This window comes from Lonchura striata, chromosome 15, assembly GCF_046129695.1.
Source record: "Lonchura striata isolate bLonStr1 chromosome 15, bLonStr1.mat, whole genome shotgun sequence".
In the NCBI taxonomy this organism is placed as follows: Eukaryota; Metazoa; Chordata; class Aves; order Passeriformes; family Estrildidae; genus Lonchura; species Lonchura striata.
The window spans coordinates 15,688,449-15,707,611 of record NC_134617.1 but is presented as its reverse complement, the minus strand read 5'-3'; the positions used below and the strand labels follow the sequence as shown (position 1 = coordinate 15,707,611).

General features: G+C 53.8%; 1 protein-coding gene across 6 annotated transcripts in view; it reads right to left on the bottom strand.

Moving 5' to 3' along the window:
• Window positions 1-12,151: 12,151 nt before the first annotated feature.
• The window catches only part of LOC110481538 (protocadherin gamma-C5), an 81,452-nt gene continuing 74,440 nt past the window's right edge, over window positions 12,152-19,163 (bottom strand). For 3 of the 6 annotated variants that reach the window (XM_077786714.1, XM_077786712.1, XM_077786713.1), the window contains exon 2: window positions 12,152-12,291. In XM_077786714.1, the coding sequence (XP_077642840.1) occupies window positions 12,229-12,291 (63 nt within the window). In that variant the 3' untranslated portion in view covers window positions 12,152-12,228. Of the gene's footprint in view, window positions 12,292-12,473; window positions 14,309-19,163 lie in introns of those variants that run through there. The other 3 variants (XR_013340832.1, XR_013340831.1, XR_013340833.1) reach the window with 3 other exon arrangements.

The window sequence follows — 19,163 nt, the reverse complement described above, 5'->3', positions numbered from 1 at the left end:
CCCATGCACAGGGTGCCCACAGAAGCTGGGGTTGCCCCTGGATGCCTGGCAGTGCCAAAGGCCAGGTAGGACAGGGCTTGGAGCAGCCTGGGACAGTGGGAGGTGTCCCTGACATGGCAAGGATGGAATGGGATGGTCTGTGAGGTCCTTCCCAACCCAAACCATTCTGGAATTCTGAATATATGTTCAAGCTGCCTTTGAAATACAACATAGGTAAGGATGTTGTAAGGATGCTCTGCAGACATTCCCAGGTGCTCCGCACAAAATCTGCTCTTAAGCAACTTGTCCAAAGATGTGCAGGACCCAAACCAGGACCACAGAGCCATCCCTCCCCTTCTGTGTCCTGTGCCTGATCCATCCCCAGCCGGGCACAGGGGCAGCTCTCACACCAGTTAATCTTTAGAGGATGTGAATAACCACTAATGGAGCAGAGGCTGCCCCAGCACGACCCTGCCGGCAGCATCCTGAAATCCCTGCAGCCTGCGCATCCCGGGGCGCCCCTCCTGCACGCCTGGCTGCTGGCACGGGTTCAAAAAGGCAGAAGTGAGGCGTGCTCCCCTCCCAGACCGATTCCTCCGTGATGGTTGTGCCGAGACTCCCTTGCCCTGCGCTCGGTGCCGCGCCAGGACAAGGTGGGGACAGCCCTGGGGCTGCAGTGACCTGTTAATGTCACAAACAGGGCTGGGAATAGAGCCCCGGGCCAGATCCAATAAAGGACTTAGGAACCTAAACTCCATTGCAAACCCCAGCAGCTCCTGCCCCACCCCCAGCTGGAGGATGAGGTTCCCAGGTTTTTCAGGGCTTCAGGAAAGCTGCTCCGAAACATCCCTGAGCCTCCCAGCCGCTGATCCTGCCTCTGGGAGCTGCCCTGACATGAAGGTGGTACCCAGAGATGGGGGGAGAGAAAGCACAAGAAAGCATCAAATAATTTTGGGGTTTTTTAAAGTGTAGTATTCCAGTGGTTTGAACTCTGCTGTGAAATCAGAGGCTCAGGTTCAACTCCCTCTCTGATGTGACAGTGCCAGTATCACACTTTCCACCTCCCAAAAGACTCTTCCCTCCTGTTCCACCCCTCCTTCAGGCAACTCCTTCAGGCTTCCCTGTACAGACATTCCTCCTGTCTGCTGTCAAAGCCTCCGTGTCCGACAGCGGTGGGAATGCACGGAAGGAAAGGCTCACCCTGTGGTCAGGGAATTCACCTGCACCAGCACTCCCGACCCCACTGAGCTCCCCAGCCCACAGCCCCAGGGCTGCATGAGGCACAGGCAGGAGAGCTGGCACCACTGGCACCAGACTTAGCCAGGAATGGTTGGAAAGGGAGGCATGAGGGGTCTGGGTACTCCCTGCAGCCTGGGAGGGGTCTGAGTGGCACAGCCCAACCCTCCCAAGGGTTGGGAAGAAACATGGAGCTTGCTCAGGCTGTTCTGAGCTCTTGGTTTAGAGCTGTGTGTCCCAGGGGAGGAGCACTCTGCATCACCAGCCAGCTCAGGATGGGCAGCACTTCTGATCCCTTTCCTTCCTTGTGGCCTTAGTGAGGGATGAGGGCATGAGCCTCACCAGCCCCTCCACTTTGGGGGACACCTCAAGCCCTGCCTCCCCTTAATTCCTTGTGAGATCACAAAAGCAGACTGGAAGAGGGGCACGAGTCATGGAATCCTACAATGGTTTGGGTTGGAAGGCCCTTAAGGAAGCTGCAGTGCTCCTGGTGCCACAGCTCAAGCAGAAGGAGCTCTCCCAGCCTCTCCCACCCTGCCCTGGGCTCCAGTGCTCAGACCATTTTGGTGGTGTGGTCCTGCTTTTATTGCAGTGAGGAGTCCAAAACTGGGCACAGTGCTCCAGGAGTGGATCTGTGGGTGCCACAGGGGAATTGAGGGCAACTTCTTGTCCTGCTGGCTACAAGCTGACCAGTAAAACCAGTCCGTCTCCATCACAGCAAGGGTGCACTGGTGATTCATGTTCAATCTGACACCCCCTATGTCCTTTTCTTCACCCTTACTGCAGCCAGTGTTCCCCAATTTTGCACAAAGAGCCCCAAAGCTGTGTGCCTGCTCCTCATGACGCCACATAGAAAAGCTATTTTAGAAATGCCTTAGCATTGCAAAAAAAAAAAAAAAAAAAAAAAAAAAAAAAAAAAAAAGGTATTGAACTCACTTCTCTAAGCAGGAAATTCAAGTGTCTCAATTATTTGCAGTGCAATCATCCAGAATTCAGAGGCACAGAAAAAAAAAAAAACCCAAGGGCTGTAATCTAAAAACATCCAAAAATAACTCCTAGCAGTGGAGAATGCACACAGCTGATGGCCAGACCTGGCTGCCTTCCACGGCTATAGGATGGGGCTGTGAGTCACAGCTGTGAATCACTGACTCAACAATGAGCAGCCCTCCCTGCCCTGCTGCCCCTGCCCGGGGTGGGCACAGCCCAGAACCCCCCTGCCACTGCCTCCCAGCCCTCCACAGCTTTGGATGCTGCTGCAGGGAGCCTGCCCAGAATGGGAGGGCTGGATCCTATGGAAATACTCCAAGGACTGGCTGGTTTTAATACAAATGCTGTTGATTCAATAGGGTGTTTTTCTAAAAACCCATCCCCCATTGGACAGATTTTTTTTTATTTTTTTTTACTCTGTTCAGTTCTACTCCACACTTCAAAGCTCAGAAAAGAGCTGTCTTTCATTTTCAGGAATGCTTCCAGCCTAGCTAGAACTGAGAGAAGGAATCAAAGCCACATTTGAGACAAGCCCGGGGGTGCAGCATCTGCAGGGGGTCAGGGCGTGGTGGACATGGAGCACAGGAGAGGCAGGTACAGCCTCTGCACGACCTGGAGCTGCCTTCAATAAACCTGGCTACATGGAAATCATGGAATAACCAGAGAAAAGGCTTTTTCTGGCAGCTCTGCACAGCCCCACTGCATCCATCTGCATTCCAACACTGCCCCACTACCCAGAGCTTCCACAAGCACCCACACCAGGGGGGCACTCGGGTGCTTGGCTCATCAGCTAATTTGCAGCACCCTCAACCATCAGGTCCCTTTTTATCTTCCACTTCCAGCACAAAATTATTCCACTTCGAGCACAGAATTATTCATTTCCTTGCGGGGTTGCCATGGAGCTCATCACTATGGCAGCCAAAGACCTCGCAAACATTTATTTGCACAATCACCCGACGGATTCCTGAAAAATTGTTTTCCTTGCTCTGCAGCTGGAAACACAAGTCAGAGCAGCGCCACAACAAACTGGGAAAGTTTATTCGTGCCAGAGCAGTGCTGTCAGTGCCCCAGGGGATGGAGAGGGCAGCTCAGTGCCCCGAGGGCACTCCGGGGTGCCTGGCAGGGCTGTGGGCAGTGCCTGGGCTGGGGATTTTCCCGGGACACCCTCAGCATCCTCCCTCCTCTCTTTCTGGGGCTTTCTGGCTCCCATGGCAGTGCCCTCTCCCAGCCAGGACCTCTCCCAGCCTGTGGTCCTGGCTGCTCCCAGGCAAGGGGCCGTGACTGGGATTTACTTCTCCTCCCAGCCTCTTCTCCTTTCACTCCCATTTCCAAGCCAGCCCGGGATGCTGCTCCCACTTTCCCTGGGGCAGCACCCAGCCCTCCCCTCCCCAGCCAGCTCCCGGAGCCAGGGGTATCCCCAAGCCCTTTCCTCAGCCCCATTCCCGAGCAGCCCCTGCTCGCTGTCCCCTGTCCCCTTGCCCATCCCCCTGCACTTCTCCCTCCTCTCTCCCAGCTTCCTCCCCATCCCATCCCCATCCCCATCCCATCCCATCCCATCCCATCCCATCCCATCCCATCCCATCCCATCCCATCCCCATCCCATCCCCATCCCATCCCCATCCCCCCACCGCCTCCACACTCGGCTCCAGCCGGAGGCAGCAGCGGCAGTAAAATCTCAGCCTGAACATTCCCCGGCTGGCAAAGTGACAAGTGACAGGGAGCAGGTCTGTCCCTGCTGGAGCTGAGCCTCCGCTGGGCTCCAGGCGTGTGGGGACACAGCCCGTGGCTTGGGGGACACTGCCCCAAGCCTGGGGACACTGCCTGTGCCTGGGGACACATCCCAGTGCTTGGGGACACTGCCACAGGTCTGGGGACACAGCCCGTGCTTGGGGACACAGCCCCGAGCCTGGGGACACAGCCTGTGCCTGGGGACACTGCCTGTGTCTGGGGACACTGCCCCGTGCCTGGGGACATGGCCTGAGCCTGGGGACACAGCCTGAGCCTGGGGACACAGCCTGTGCCTGGGGACACAGCCTGAGCCTGAGGACACTGCCTGTGCTTGGGGACACTGCCTGTGCCTGGGGACACTGCCTGTGCTTGGGGACACTGTCTGAGCCTGGGGACACAGCCCATGGCGAGCATCCCTCTGTCCTTCTTCCCACACCACCATCCCGCAGCCCCCCACCCTCCCCAGGCCCAAGAAAGGCCGGGATCTGCTGCAGAATTCCCCAATTTCCCCAATTTCCCCAATTCCGTCCCTGACGAGGCCGCTGCCAGCCTCCCCCACGTCCCCTGGCCCGCACATTCCCGGCCCTCCTGCCATGTGACGCCAGGGCCCGGAGGGAGCCTGGATGAAGCTGAGCTTTAAGATCACGACTTGGCAAAGATTCGATTGTTAGCAAGAAGTGTGAGTGCGGGAGCATTTCCAGCCTCCCAAAGCTCTGGACAGTCTTTACTTCCAGCCTGTGGGGCTGCTGGGCTGCTGCTCTGCTGGATGAAGGCAGAAGAAAAGCCCACAATGTTCCTAAAACGGGACCAGGGCAGTGTCCCCTTCCCCTGGAACTCTCTGAACCCTCTGAAGGAGACAGAGCTCAGACTAGTAATTATTTCCTCCAGGCCATCCTGCCACCACCCGTGTCCCAGACGTGTCAGGAAGGATATTTTGGGAAATTCTTTGGAAAGGTTGTTGTGCCTATTTTTCAGATCCATCTCTGCAGCCGGCCATGGCACGTGCTCAGCTGCGCAGGAAACAGATGGAGGGAGAAAAATTAAACTAATAGCACCTGTTAAACTACCTAAAATAGCTTTTCTATACATAAAACTGATGATGAAACCCCTGATATCCTGGGGGCTCTCCACAGTGAGAAGCACATCTCATCACCTGGATACTTCATTTCTCTACAAAAGATTTTACTTTTGTCCCACTTGGCAGGATCTGGATGGTTCAGACTTCAAGGGCCATGACAAATGCAGATAAAGGAATTATTGGCCCAGAATGGTCCATAAAGGAAGGAAATACTCAGTTTAAAAGGGCTACATGAAGTAGAAAAAAGCCCAGATACTGAATCTGCTGAGGTTTGGGCTGTTGGTAGCCAAAAGGGTGGTCCCTGCAAGCAGGGCTGTCACTGGTGCAGGAGAGGACAGCTCTGTGGTCTCCTGACTGTGGAAGGGGAGGTGGGGTGGGACAGGACACATCTCTACAAAACTCTTCAGCTTCCAATCCCAAGATCAGATCAGCTGTGCAGGAAGAGAGGAAGGGAGAGGAGTCATCCAGAGAAAAGTCCTGCTCCAGAGAAAAGTCCTGCTCCAGCATCAAAACAGCTCTTGTCTGCCCCAGCAACCCAAATCCACTCCAAAATTGCACCCCAAGGTTGCAGCCTATGCCCAGAGCAAAGCCAGGTTCTGAGCAGCCTCACAGCCCTTTAAAAGCAGTGTTTTGTCTGTAGGGTTGATAGGAAAACCCCAGTAATTAAATCACAGAATTGTTGGGTTGGAAAAGTCCTCTGAGATCATCGGGTCCAGCCATGAACCCAGCACTGAGAATTCAGCACTAACCCAAGCCCCAGGTGCCACATCTGCACAACTTTTAAATCCCCTCAGGGACAGAGACTCCACCACTGTCCTGGTATCTGTTCCTACACCTGACCACCCTTTCAGAGGAGAAATTTTCCCTGATATCCAATCTTAACCTCCCCTGGTGCAAATTGAGGCCTTTTCCTCCTCCTGTCCCTGTTCCCTGGGGCAGAGCCCGACCCCCCCGGCTGTCCCCTCCTGTCAGGAGCTGTGCAGAGCCACAAGGTCCCCCTGAGCCTCCTTTGCTCCAGGCTGAGCCCCTTCCCAGCTCCCTCAGCCTCTCCTGGGGCTCCAGCCCCTTCCCAGCTCCCTCAGCCTTCCTGGGGCTCCAGCCCCTTCCCAGCTCCCTCAGCCTCTCCTGGGGCTCCAGACCCTTCCCAGCTCCGTTCCCTGCCCTGGACATGCTCCAGCACCTCCAAGCCATGAGGCTCTAAATTGTCTTCAGTCTTTTCTGTTCCACAACCCACCAGGTCAAACCTGACAGATAAAACAGTCTGGCCCTTCCTGGGCTTCTGTGGTTCCCTCCAAGGTGTTTGCTGAGCAAAAGCCACACAAAAAGGCTGGGGACTGGTGTGGGCTTCATCGCTGGACACAAACAACCACCCCAAATACTCCCCAAAAAGACAACTTCTCTCCCAGGATATGGCACAAGTTGGTGATTTGAGCTGTTCAGCCCCAGGGATTTGGCAGGGGGAAAACCCCTTCAGAGCAGAGCTCCTTCACTGGCACAACTCCTCCTGCACTCAGAGTCACAGCCCACGTTAAGCACAGCAGCTCTCACTCTTAGGAGAACACTGTCACTTAGATTATGGCTGCTCCTTCAATGCCATGCCCTCAAATAGAATTCCAGAGGCTGCTGTGATTTTTCAGGCTGCAGGGCTCCACTCACACCTTCCCCAGGCCTTGGGGAGGCAGCTGAGAGCAGCTCCACCCTCCACAAGCTGCAGGAGTTGTGGAGGAATCACTACTCAACACTGAACAGGCAAACAAATACAACCCAGTTAGAAAAAGCTGGAATTTTAGCCCAGAAACTGTTACAACTTTATCATTCACCTGCAAAACGTGTGGAACCACACCTGGCAGAGCAAATAGTACTGCTGGCTTAACCCTGGGGTGTGTTTGGGATGGCAGTGTGAGGATTGTAATTATTTCCTGAACTTCCCACAGTGGCCACTTCCCTCTGCTGCTCCTCTTGCCCTGTCAGTGAGGAGCTGCAGCCTGTCCAGCAGCCCTGCCTGGCATTGCCCATTTCCACGTTTTCCATGAATGAGCAGAAGGCAAATCCATCAGTGTTTATCTGCACAGCCCCACTGGTGCCTGTGCTTTGTGGCACCTGCTCTTGGATGCACCACACCACGACACAAACTCACAGCGTGAATTCCTCAGTGTTTACAACGCCCCCAGACACCCCTGGGGCTCCTGGGTCTGCCTTTATTTATTTTTAGGAAGGATGTGGGCAAAGCCTGCAGCTGTGGCCAGCTGTCCTTCTGCTGGGTGTCCACCCCCGTGCAAGCCCAGGAATGTCCCTGGTTCCCTCTCTGGCTCCAGCTGCTCTGGGATGTTCCCCCCAGACACACACGTGGGGTCAGTGTCCTGGTATACTGTCATGCACCCCAAAAACATACCACAAGCCCTCCTTGGCAACACCTGGATGTTTTGAGCCACAAGAACACCCCTGAGAGCTTGAAGGACCTTTTTTTATTCCTCTCCCCAGCCCCCAGCACACACAGGCAGCCTGTTGATAGTCCTGCAAGCCCAACTCTTGAAGGTCTTGCATGAAAACAAAACAGAGAATGAAAAAAAAAAAAAAAATCCCTCTTTTCTTTCCTGGCTCTCTCTTGCTGCAGCATCTCCACTGTGAGCCCCAAGCCCCTCATTTCTGGGTGGGGGGATGATGGCTGGGGCCAGACAGGGCAGCTGTGATGCTGTTTGATAAGCAAGTGAAGCGAAGTGAACATCACCATTGGCTGGTGGGAGGGGAAGCCTGGCTAGCAACAGCTTTGGGAAGCATTAACAAAGGGGGATTTAGGATTGGAGAAAACAAATGGAAGGGGGCTGTGAAATGGCAACTCTGCATCTTCTCTACACGCTCTGCTCCTCCCTCCCCTGGAGTTGCCATGGATTCTCTCTCTGCTTCCCACCTGTCAGAATCTGTGGTATTGATGATCCCGAGATTGTAGAAAGTCTCTGTCTTTCTGCAATCTGTGGTATTGATGATTCCCAGATTGTGGAAAGTCTCTGTCCTTCTGCCCCGCTGCCAAAGAAGCCATAATTGGTCTGTGCTGGTTTCCAGGTTGTTTATTCTGTTGATCTCTCACATGTTCTGCTGCCCTGCCCAGCTCTGTCCTGCAGGGCAGCGTGTGGGGCTCTGCCCTCAGTGGGATGTTACAAACATTAAATACCAGAAACTCCCTGGGCTGCATTTACAAGAACGTGCCAATATCTGTCACCTACGTTGGACAGTGTGTCCCCAGCCTGAACCAACAGAAAAATGCCAACACCACAGTGAGACATGGAGGGCATAAAGAAGGAGAAAAAGGACAAGGCACACCCAATTTCCTCCACCTTGTCCCCTTTGGACCCCTCATCTAGAATCCTAAAATTTGACTTTTGCACCCATGCCACACTTAATTATTACTCATATCAAACACTTAGAGTTTGTAATTCATGCTGTAAGATTGAAACTCTTTTCCATGGACAGAGATCACAGACAGTGTCTCTGGGGGCTCTGTCCAGGGGGTTCCTGACCCCTGCCAGGGTCCCAGACCTGCCAGGGCAGCCAGAGGGAAGCTCTGGATTCCACACCCACCTCCCTGTGAGTCCCCTGCCACTGTCTCTGGGCTGTCTCCTGCCTGACCTGCCACCCCCTCCCAGCCTGCCCACACAGCCCAGCAGTGTCCTCAGCCCTGCCACGAGATGCCTCCCAGACCTGTCTCACCCTGTCATGTCCACCTGTGAGCAACACAGAGCCCTCCCCATCCTCCAGGAAGGAAATCCTGACTCCAGCCCGGTGTTTTCGTAAACAAATCCTCACACCCCAAAACAAAGAGCAGCCAGGGTCAGGCAGCACCATGAACATGCAGGGCACAACAATGAAAACAAACCAAAACAACAAGATGGGTCCTTTGTAGCGGCCCCAGTCCCTGCACTCTCCTCCCAGAGACAACCAGCCTCCTCCCACAGGAAAACCCCCCAGTGGTGATCCCACAGGGATACCCTGTGATGCTGCTGGACATTCATTTACTGCACTTTGGCCAATTCATCACTGTAATCTCTGCTAGAGACACTGATCTGATTTACCCAGGAATGGCATCTGCTGCTCGGAATCAGCCTGGATTCATTCCCATTTGCCCAGCGACAGCATGGGTGTGGTTTTTTTTTAAGAAAGAAAACCCACAAACATCATTAATCATCCCATCCTCCTATTTCTCCCCAACAAGATTAATTCTGTTTTGCTCAGGTCTGCCTCGCTACCACATTTTCAGAGCATATTGTCTGAGCTCCTGCCTCCTGAGCATGTGCACCAGAGCTCTCCCGTGGTTCAGAACAAAGAGCAGATTCCCTTTGTTGTCCTGGAGCAGCAGCATCGAAGAGATCAAGAGCTGGTCCCTGCCTCACTGAGCTTCCCCTGCTCTGCCTGGTTCCAGGTGCCCAGACATGTGGGATTTGTTGTGATGGGCAGGGCTATGTGGAGAAGAGACAGGATTGTTCCTTCCCCAGCTCCCATGGAGACAGCAAGGCAGAAATCCCAGCACAGGTTTGAGCTTGTTTCTGGCTTAGGGCCAGTGCCAGGCTCCCCCCACGACCCATCCAAACCCCTGCCCTAAGCTGCTGTGTCTTTATTGTTATTTAATTTGGGTCACATTTGAGAGCACATCCCTTTTTTTGATTTTCAGCTGAAAGGCAGGCTGTGCTTCCCTAGCACCAAGCAGAGCCCTGCAGTTCAGAGAGCTCGTGGTGCTACAGAGCTTCACCTATCAGCAGGAGACACATTTGTACAGGGTTTAACAGCAGAGAAAGAACAGCAAGCCGGGCTCAGGCAGCTGCACTTGCCCCCTCTTTAATGCCTGTACTACCAAGCAGTGCCTGGGGAATTCACACACCAGGCATCAAAACTCTGGGAAGAGCAGGGGAACAGCACAATGGGGAGTGGGCTGCTTTCCAGGATCTGCCTGTTTGATCACCAGGGAGATGTCAGGGCTGGGCACTGAACATATGAGAGCACTTTCTATTTCCATCCTTTAATAGTGTCACACAGGTTTGGATTAAAAACATCCCCCTTCATTTAACTTAAAACAGGATGAAAGAAACAGGGGGAAAAAATCTGCAAGAGCAGTTTTGTTGCAAATGTGGAAACAGGCAAATGGGGAAAACCAGCAGGAATTAAAATCCACTGAGTTTTTCCAGTTATTTCAACAGCAGCCTGTGCTTCAGCAAAATCTCTTTCCGAAGTCAGGGTTCAGCCCATGCTCTGGGACCCCCTGTCACACCATGGGGCTCAGAGCAATCTGGGCCAGAGGAAGGTGGCCCTACCCATGGCAGGGGGTGGAAAAAGATGAGCTTGAAGGTGCCTTCCAACCCAAAGCATTCTGTGATTGAAGAGCAGCTGCTCCAGGGGCTGTCCTGGCACCCAGGTCACAGCTGCTCAGCAGGGACACCGTGGCTCTTGCACCAGCAGTAACAAGTGCCACTCCTTCAGCTCCCCACACACACTCTGAGCCTGCCTTTCCTCTTGCCCTCTCTCTTCCCACACCAGTTTCTGCTGTCTCTTAGGCACTGGGGAGGGGATGGAGCTTGTGAAGAGATCCAGGCTGGGAGCTTGGCTGAGTGTCACTGTCCCACGACCTGAGGAAAGTCCCTGTCCCTGAGCTGAGGGCTTTGGGCTGCATCAGCTCCGTGCCCTGAAGAGCCCCAGCACGATGCTTGAAGAGGGAGCAGCAGAGCCTGCTCTGATGGGGCTCATTTACTGCCTTCTCACAGCAAAACAATTACAGCAGCTGTGGTGCACTTCTTCATTAACAGGGCTTTGTTAATTGTCATTTGAACTAGAGCAGAAATGCTTAGATAGATTTTCCTTGATTAAAATGTTGTCAGTGATGGGGAGCTTAACAGACCTCTGAGAAAACTATTCCAGCTACAGCTTTGCTTTAAAGTCCAAGGCCAGCTTCTACTATGAGCACTTTATCTAATTACATCAAACCCTCACTCCATTTTAGCTTTATCAGCTGGAACAGCAAAGTTTAATCACTTCAACAAGTTGGCTATAGCAATCTCTTCATTTTCTGATAAGATAAATTATTGAGCCAGTCCCAGGGAAAGAGTCAGGCACAAACAGCTGCTGCAGATGTTTAACTGCAAGCTCTGACACCAAAATCCAGCATCCACTACTCCCACGTCACCATTTTAAACTCCACAGGAACTGCCCAAGTGGCCACCAGGAATGACAAAGCACAGAGATACAGCACCTGAGCCAGGCAGATGAGGGAGCACATCACCCAGATTTACTCCTGATCATTCAGAGAGTATAACCCTCAGGTATGCCCCAAAAGATATAATCTTTTCACATATAAATTACCCTGGAGCCAGTCTCCTCATACATAGTAACCTCTGGTTGGGGTATTCACAGAGAAAGGTGGAATTCAGGTAAAGCTCTCTCTTTCAAGGAAGTTCACCCTATGAAGGGGATCCCTGTCCATGAACCAGGAGAGAAGATGGGGGAGGCAAAGAACAACATTTTGTTGTCAGTGGTCTCTCGCTGTGGACCAAGACAAGCAAACCTTGGTGGGCCAGAGGCACGAGAGCCCCAGTCAGGAGCAGGGCACTCACTTGGGAGGTCTCTGCTCTGCTGCTGGGGCTTCTCTTCTGACCTCACACACACCCCTCAGAGAGGTGGTGGAATCTCCCTCACTGGGGATATTCCAGAACTGGCTGGACACAATCCTGTGCTCTGGGGTGACCCTGCTGAGCAGGGAGGTGGGAGGAGCTGAAGCTCTGTGGTTCCCTCCATCTGACCCATCCTGAGGTGAGCTCACCTCAGCAGCACAGAGCTCAAGGTTCAGTGGGAAACTCCAAGGGAGTGATTTCCAGTGGCTTCCATGAAGGGAGAAGAATTAAGATTTTTGACTCAGGAAGGAATTTACATGCTCAGAATCTGCTTTAGCAAAGAGGCCTTTCTCTGTGAAACCCATTGTCCAGTCCTCTAACTATCTCCCAACTTCACCTGGAGTTCCTTCCAGTTCCTGAGGTGCAGACAGCAAACCCAGACGCACCACAGCCAAGAGCAGCTGCCACACCCCCACCAAACACAGCTGACACAGGAGCAGCCCTATTTCTGACTCCATCAATGACAGGGACACCCGCTCTCAGAGCTGCCACTCATGGCCTTTGCAGCTCTGAAAGTGGCGTACCAAGAAAAGAAAACTTCATCCCACAGATAAATGAGGAAAGAGCCACTTACCCACTCGTTCCAGGTCTCTGGGTCTGAGAGAAGCGCCAATCTGTGTTAGGCTGAGCTTGCTGCAAAGAAAAAGAAGAGTTTTAATACCTCCATTCTTGCCTTTGAAAATGAAAGCGAACTGATCCTGGATTATTTCAGTCTGGAATATCAGCATGTTCTGTCCAAGTGAAGCAAATCAATTAGAACAAAGAGAGAGCTCCCCCTCCCCCTTTCTTGAGTATTTCTGAAGCAGCATGAATACCAAAAAGCATGACAAAAACTGTTCTGAGAATAATCTTCCAAAGCAGCTCAGGAAACCAGGCTGTGAAAGAAATGAAGCATGAAATAAACTGATAAGGGCATGAATTCAGCAGGAGCAGTGGTACCACAGTAATGAGCTTGGAGGAGGAAGGGGGGTGTGAGGGGGTGGCAAAGTTAATCGATACTCAGAAAGATGCTCTTAATACTCTAAGGTAAAATGGTAACAGACCTTCCTCTCTCCTTCTTCTGTCCTGAAAAAGGCCTGCCTGAGACATTGTTTTTATGCATGGTATTTGAACGACTTTTCCTAGCTGTTGGAGCACTACAATATTTTTCTGTCCACAGAAAAAATGAATAAACTTCCGACAGCAAGAGGAAAAAGCATTATTTGTTTAGGAGACACAATAACCTTCAGACACAGCAGCACATTTTGTAACCTCATTAATAAGCCCCCATATCACTCTCTGCTCGTGTTATTTTACAACCAGACAATGAACATTTTGTAAATAAGGAAGGAGATGGAGCAAGCTTGTATATTCCTGTTTGAATCACGCCTTTGTGGAAAGCACTAAAGAGCAGGACTGTTTCTGTCGGGAAAACACACACACTTCCGAAAATCGTGATCATCCTAATGAACTCCAGAGGGATGACATACTACCTGGAAAGGACAACACTTCCCTCAGCTATTTTAGGAATGAGCAGTTCATAGTCCCTACATAGTGGAACATCAGTTTTATAGGATTATTCTGCTTGTACATGCAATTACTAAGGAAAAGTGAAGACGAGTACAGCTGACCTAGATTTTTATTTAGTAGATGTGCTCTCACTAATTTCTCTGCAGCTTTGATGATACTCATGAAAGAAGATATTAGAATAAATTACTCCCCTAAAATAGATGCCCCACTGGTCCCCATGCTGCATGCAAATGAAGCTGTTTAAAGACTTGCCCTCCAGATTTCAGATGCGCATTTTTGCACACACTGACACACAATACTGCACTAGATAAGCCCTTCCCAATATTTTGAATAGCCCTTCCATGTTTTGAATTCCTGTTGTAATTACCATTTTCAAATTTAGGGCAGGCATTTGTGACACAAAATTGCTTTCCTTTTTATATCCCAAAATTATAAAAGCTCCAGCTAAACACAGTCACCTACATCTATATTTAGGCATCCGAGTACAAACAGCTCAAGTTTTCAAAGCTTGCAGCTCCTCAGCCTCTGCAAGCCCAAGGGCACATAAGGTCACCAGGATCTTTGTGAATAGTGTCACTCCTGACATTTCAGTATTTTAGTGCTGAATACTGAATTTAGCTCCTCGCTCAACATGACCAAGCTGGAAAATTATCCCTTGCCGAGGCACAGTCAGTAATTAATAACACTTGGGGTTTGAGAAATGAGAAATTTCTACAACAGACCTCTAAAACTGAGCAAAAGAAACACAGGCAGACTTTCCTTTCAGATAACCACCTCCGCACCACAGCTCATGTGCAGGTAGGAAAAATGGGTTAAACAGAACCAAGAAGTTAAACCCCCAGAAAATGTGTTCCTGACCACGCTAAGAATCACTTTAAATAGGAACAAGTACGAGCGGGGCCAAGGGAAACTCTCCACTGCTACAAACGCAGAGTCTTTGATTCTATAACACTGCTCAGCCCCTTCCCCCACCTCCACCAAGCCGAGCCAAAACTTTCACCTGCCACCTCCCAGGAGATGACAGTGACACATGTTCCCTGAGGCCACCGTCTTAGGAGGAAGGACAGACAGAGAACAGCCAAGTGGCCTGGATATGACAAACTGTTGCACCCAGCAGAGAGCACAGTAAGAAACAGCCATCTCTTACCCCATCGCAGGGACTCGCTAAGGTGCTGGTCACCTGCTCATAGGCAGCCACGGTCTCCGCAGTGCTAGAATGGCTGAAGGGCTTTACAAAGAGGAAATCACTCTGCTCGGACATGGGCGAGAAACAAGAGGTGTAATTCTGTGCCTGGGAGGTCAAGCCCGCTCCTCCCACGTCCAGGTACTTGATGAAGCCATCTGGCTTCATCTGCCCTCGGAAATGGGAGGCGGGCTTGCGGCCAGTCCCTCGGCAGCAACCCGCAAAGCTCCAGCTGGCACTGCCAGCTTTGAGACACCGGGCAGCCACCAGCCCAAACATCACACAGGACACGAGGGAGATGGACACCAAGGAGATGATGAGGTAAAGAGTTAGGTTAGTATCCTCGGAAGAAGGCTGGGGGAGGTCCAAGGACTTGGAGAAGTCCTGCATGCCGTTTTCCTCCGGAGAAATGACTATTACCACAGAGGCCGAGAGGGACGGCGTGCCATTGTCCCTCACTTCGACCACCAGCCTGTGGGAATCTTCTGACTCCCTGAGAGCCTGTGCAACCCTTATCTCTCCAGAGCGGCGTTCCACTTGGAAAGGCAAAGCCTCAGCAGACTCCTGCAGCTGGTAGGACAGCCAGGCATTGTGGCCACTGTCAGCATCAACTGCTACGATTTTAGTTACCAAATAGCCAGGCTCTGCCAGGGCCGGGATGGCTTGGTGGAAGGCAGAGCCCTTGGGGACAGACGGGTAGACAATGTTGGGAGCATTGTCATTCTCGTCCAGGACAAACACATGGACCACAGCAGTGCTGCTCAGAGCAGGAGACCCAGCATCCTTCACCTCCACAGGCACCTGGAATACCTTGTCCTGCTCGTAATCCAGAGCTCGCACTGTGTAGATGGTGCCATTGTCCTGATCTATTCGGAAGTAGGTTGAGATAGGTGCATCCTGCATCCCGCTGTCCAGGATGGAGTAGGACAGCTTGGCATTGCTACCCTCATCAGGGTCTGATGCTGACACTGAAAAGACAGAAGTTCCAGGGAGGGAGTTTTCCTGAACGTGAGCTGTATCAAAAGGGCTGGAGAAATTCGGTGCGTTATCATTCACGTCAGCAATACGGAGATAAAAGGTTTTTTGTGTGGCCCTCGGGGGGGACCCTGAATCCACAGCCCTCACTGTGATGTTGTATCCACTGGCCTTCTCCCGATCAAGGGGACCACTGGTGACCAGCGAGAAATGCTCTTTAAAAGAAGACACGAGTTTAAATGGGAGCTCTTTTGCTATCTGCAGACGGACCTGCCCGTTGTCACCGGAATCGCTGTCCTTCACACCAATGAGGGCGATCACAGTGCCTGGGGCTGCATCCTCCTGCACTGGGCTGGAGACAGAGGTCAGCACGATCTCAGGGCTGTTATCGTTGATATCAATTAATTCCACTCGCAGGTGACAGTGGCCTTCCATGGCTGGGGATCCCTTGTCCCTGGCTCGAACTGCAATCTCGTAAGCACTGGATTCCTCATAGTCCAGCGGGGCTTTGGTTCTGATCTCCCCTGTACGGGCATCTAAGGAGAACAGTTTGCTGAATTTACCGGGTGCATTATTGCTGGTTTTGAAAGAATATTCCACGTCCCCGTTGGGACCTTCATCCAGGTCGGTGACATTCAGCTTGGTGACCAGAGTGCCCACTGGCACATTCTCCTCCAGAAGCACTTTGGATATGGGTGGGTCACAGACAGGAGGGTTGTCATTTGCATCCAAAACATGGATGGTAACCCTGGCAGTGCCAGATTTCACGGGATTCCCTCCATCCAGGGCTGTTAGTGTCAGATGATGAACAGGCACTTTCTCTCTATCCAGTGCTTTTTCAAGTACAATCTCGGGCATTTTAACACCATCTCCTCTCACGTTGATGCTCAGGGCAAAATGCTTGCTGGGGCTGAGTTCATAGGTGGAGATGGAGTTGGAGCCCATATCCGGGTCTTCTGCTACCTCCAAGGGTAGCCGAGTGCCAGGGTTGGCTACCTCAGTGATCTCCAACACCACCTCAGGCTTGGGGAACTGGGGCGCGTTGTCGTTCACGTCGAGGACATCCACCTCAACACGGTGGAGCTGGAGGGGATTCTCCATGACGAGCTGGAGGTGCAGAGAGCACGTGGGGCTCTGCCCACACAGTGCCTCCCGGTCCAGCCGGCTGTCCAGGAGCAGCACACCTGCCGCCAAGTCCACCTGGAAGTGCCGCTGCCCGCCCTCGCTCACCAGGCGCAGGTTGCGGGCGGCCAGGCTCCGCACCTCCACCCCTAAGTCCTTGGCCAGGTCGCCCACAGAGAAGCCCGGCTCGCGATCCTCGGGCACGGAGTAGTGGAGCTGAGCGCAGCTGGGAGCCGGCAGGCAGGAGAGGGCTGCGAGCAGCAGCGGGAGCTGCCATGGCAAACTCTGTCCCGCGAGCATCCCGTGCCGGGTGTGCGAACGGAGCAGCGCGGAGAGGAGCGGCGGCGGCTCCGCGCAGCCTCCCCCTCCTCCCCGGCCCCGCCGCCGGCCCCGGCTGCCGGAACCCCTGCGGCCCGGGGGGGTCCGAGCGGGTCGTGCAGGGAGGAAGCCGCCGCCGGAGCCGCCGGAGCCGGACAGGGAGGGATGGAGGAGGCGGGGGAGGGGGCGAGCGCAGCCCCGCCGGCTGAACCGCTTCTCGATACGCAAAGACACACAAAGTCGGCGAGCGGAGGGGATGGACCGAGTGACAGTTTTACGTCTCTCCACAGCCCCCTCCTCCTCCGCCTCCTCCTTTCTCTCTCCCTCCTCCTCCCCTTCTCCATCTCACCGCCTTCCCCAAAATACGCACGGCGTAGCCCTCCCCTTCCCCCGCTGCCGCCACTCCGCCCCCGCAGCGCCGGGAGGGCGCCGGGGACTCCCGGCAGCGGGAAACCCGCCCCGCCCGGGGCTGGCACCGGGCACCGGCGGACACCCCCTCTCCCCAAAGCCGGTCGGTTCGGTGCCGAGCCCCGCGAACACCGGGGCTGTGTTCAGGCTGGAGACCACACCCCCGAGCTCACCTCGCTGCACAGGGTGGGATCCGCGGAGGGTTTCACAAACATGAACTCGCTGATATCCGAGACAGGCGAAAAGCAGGAGCGGTAACGGGGGGCGGGGGGTGCCGTTGCTGTCACCTGCACGCCCATCACAGTGTCCCCTTTCTTAGGCTCATAGTGCAAGTGGCCAAAGATGTGGCTGGGAGGAGGCTGAAGCGTGTTCACGCTCTCCACGCAGCAGCCCTGGTTGGCAGGGGCAGAGCCCCGCCGGAGGCACCGAATGCCCAGCGCTGCCAGTGCCACCAGGGAGACGGTGGAGATGAGCACCAGGGACACAATCAGATAAAGCGTAATAGTGGGCAAGCCCCCACCATCGGCAGCCTGAGCCTCAGAGCCCTGCAGGGCCTCTGGACCCTTCTCCTCCACCAGCACCACCAGTGTGACAGCTGTGGAGAGTGGGGGCTCCCCGGCATCCCGGACCACCACCAGCAGTTCATGCTCAGAGGCATCCGTCTCCTGCAGAGCCCGCATGATCCGGACCTCCCCGGAACGCAGGGCCACGCTGAAAAGCCCCAGGTCTGTGGCTTCCACGAGGTGGTAGGATAGCCAGGCATTGCGCCCCGAGTCCGCATCTATTGCCACCACCTTGGTGATGAGGGCAGGAGGGACGATGGAGGGGGAAATTCGGAGCTGAGTAGCAGAGTCCTCCCCAGCCCTGGGGAAATGCACCCGTGGGGCGTTGTCGTTCTGGTCCACTACAAAAACATGAACCAGTGTTCTGTTCCTCAGGGCCGGGGAGCCACCATCAGAGACCTCCACGTGGAACTGGAGATAGGTGGTTTGCTCATAGTCAAAAGGGAATTTGGCAGTGACCTGCCCATTCGTGGGATGTATCGAGAGGTAGCGAGTAGGATCCAGGCCTGGATCTGTCCCACCAGCTCGCAGGATGGAGTAGGACAGGCGGGAATTCTGCTCCGAGTCAGGGTCGACAGCAGAGACTGTAACCAGCACACTGCCCACTGGGTTGTTTTCTGCCACCAGCACTTCATAGGAGGCTTGCTCAAACTGGGGAGCGTTGTCATTGACATCTATCAGGGTAATTGGCAAGATGGTGTGGCGGGAGAGGGGGGGATTGCCCAGGTCCGAGGCAGAGACGGTGACATTGTAGTAGGCAACACGCTCCCGGTCCAAACGGGTGCTGGTGAGCAGCGAGTACTGGTGCTCGTAGTCCTTACGCAGCTGGAAGGGAAGATCTGGAGACACGTGACACAGGACCTTGCCCTGCTCGCCAGAGTCCCTGTCTCTGACGTGTATCACGGCCACCACTGTGCCCGGCAGTGCATCCTCGCTCAGGGTGCTCGAGAAGGAGGTAAGAATGACCTCAGGGGCGTTGTCATTGACATCAGTGATTTCCACCACCACGCTGCAGTGCTCCTCCATGGTGGGCGACCCCATGTCCTTGGCCTCCACTTCGATCTCATACACTGTCGCCTCCTCAAAGTCCAGGTTGCCCTGGACGCGAATCTCCCCAGTTTGTTCATCAATGGCAAAGATCTGGCGTAAGGCAGCTGAGTTGTGGCTACTGAGGGAGTAGCGGATGTCTCCGTTGGGTCCTTCATCCACATCTGTGGCATTCAACTTCACCACGAGGGTACCCAGCGGCGAGTTCTCCACCAAGCGTGCTCCGTATGATGGTCTGTCAAAGACCGGGTGGTTGTCATTGGCATCCAGGACCTGAATAGTGATGCGTATCTTGCTGGACTGTGGGGGAGAGCCCCCATCTTCAGCAGTCAGGACCAGGTAGTGGAAAGCTCTGAATTCCCTGTCCAGGGCCCGCTCCA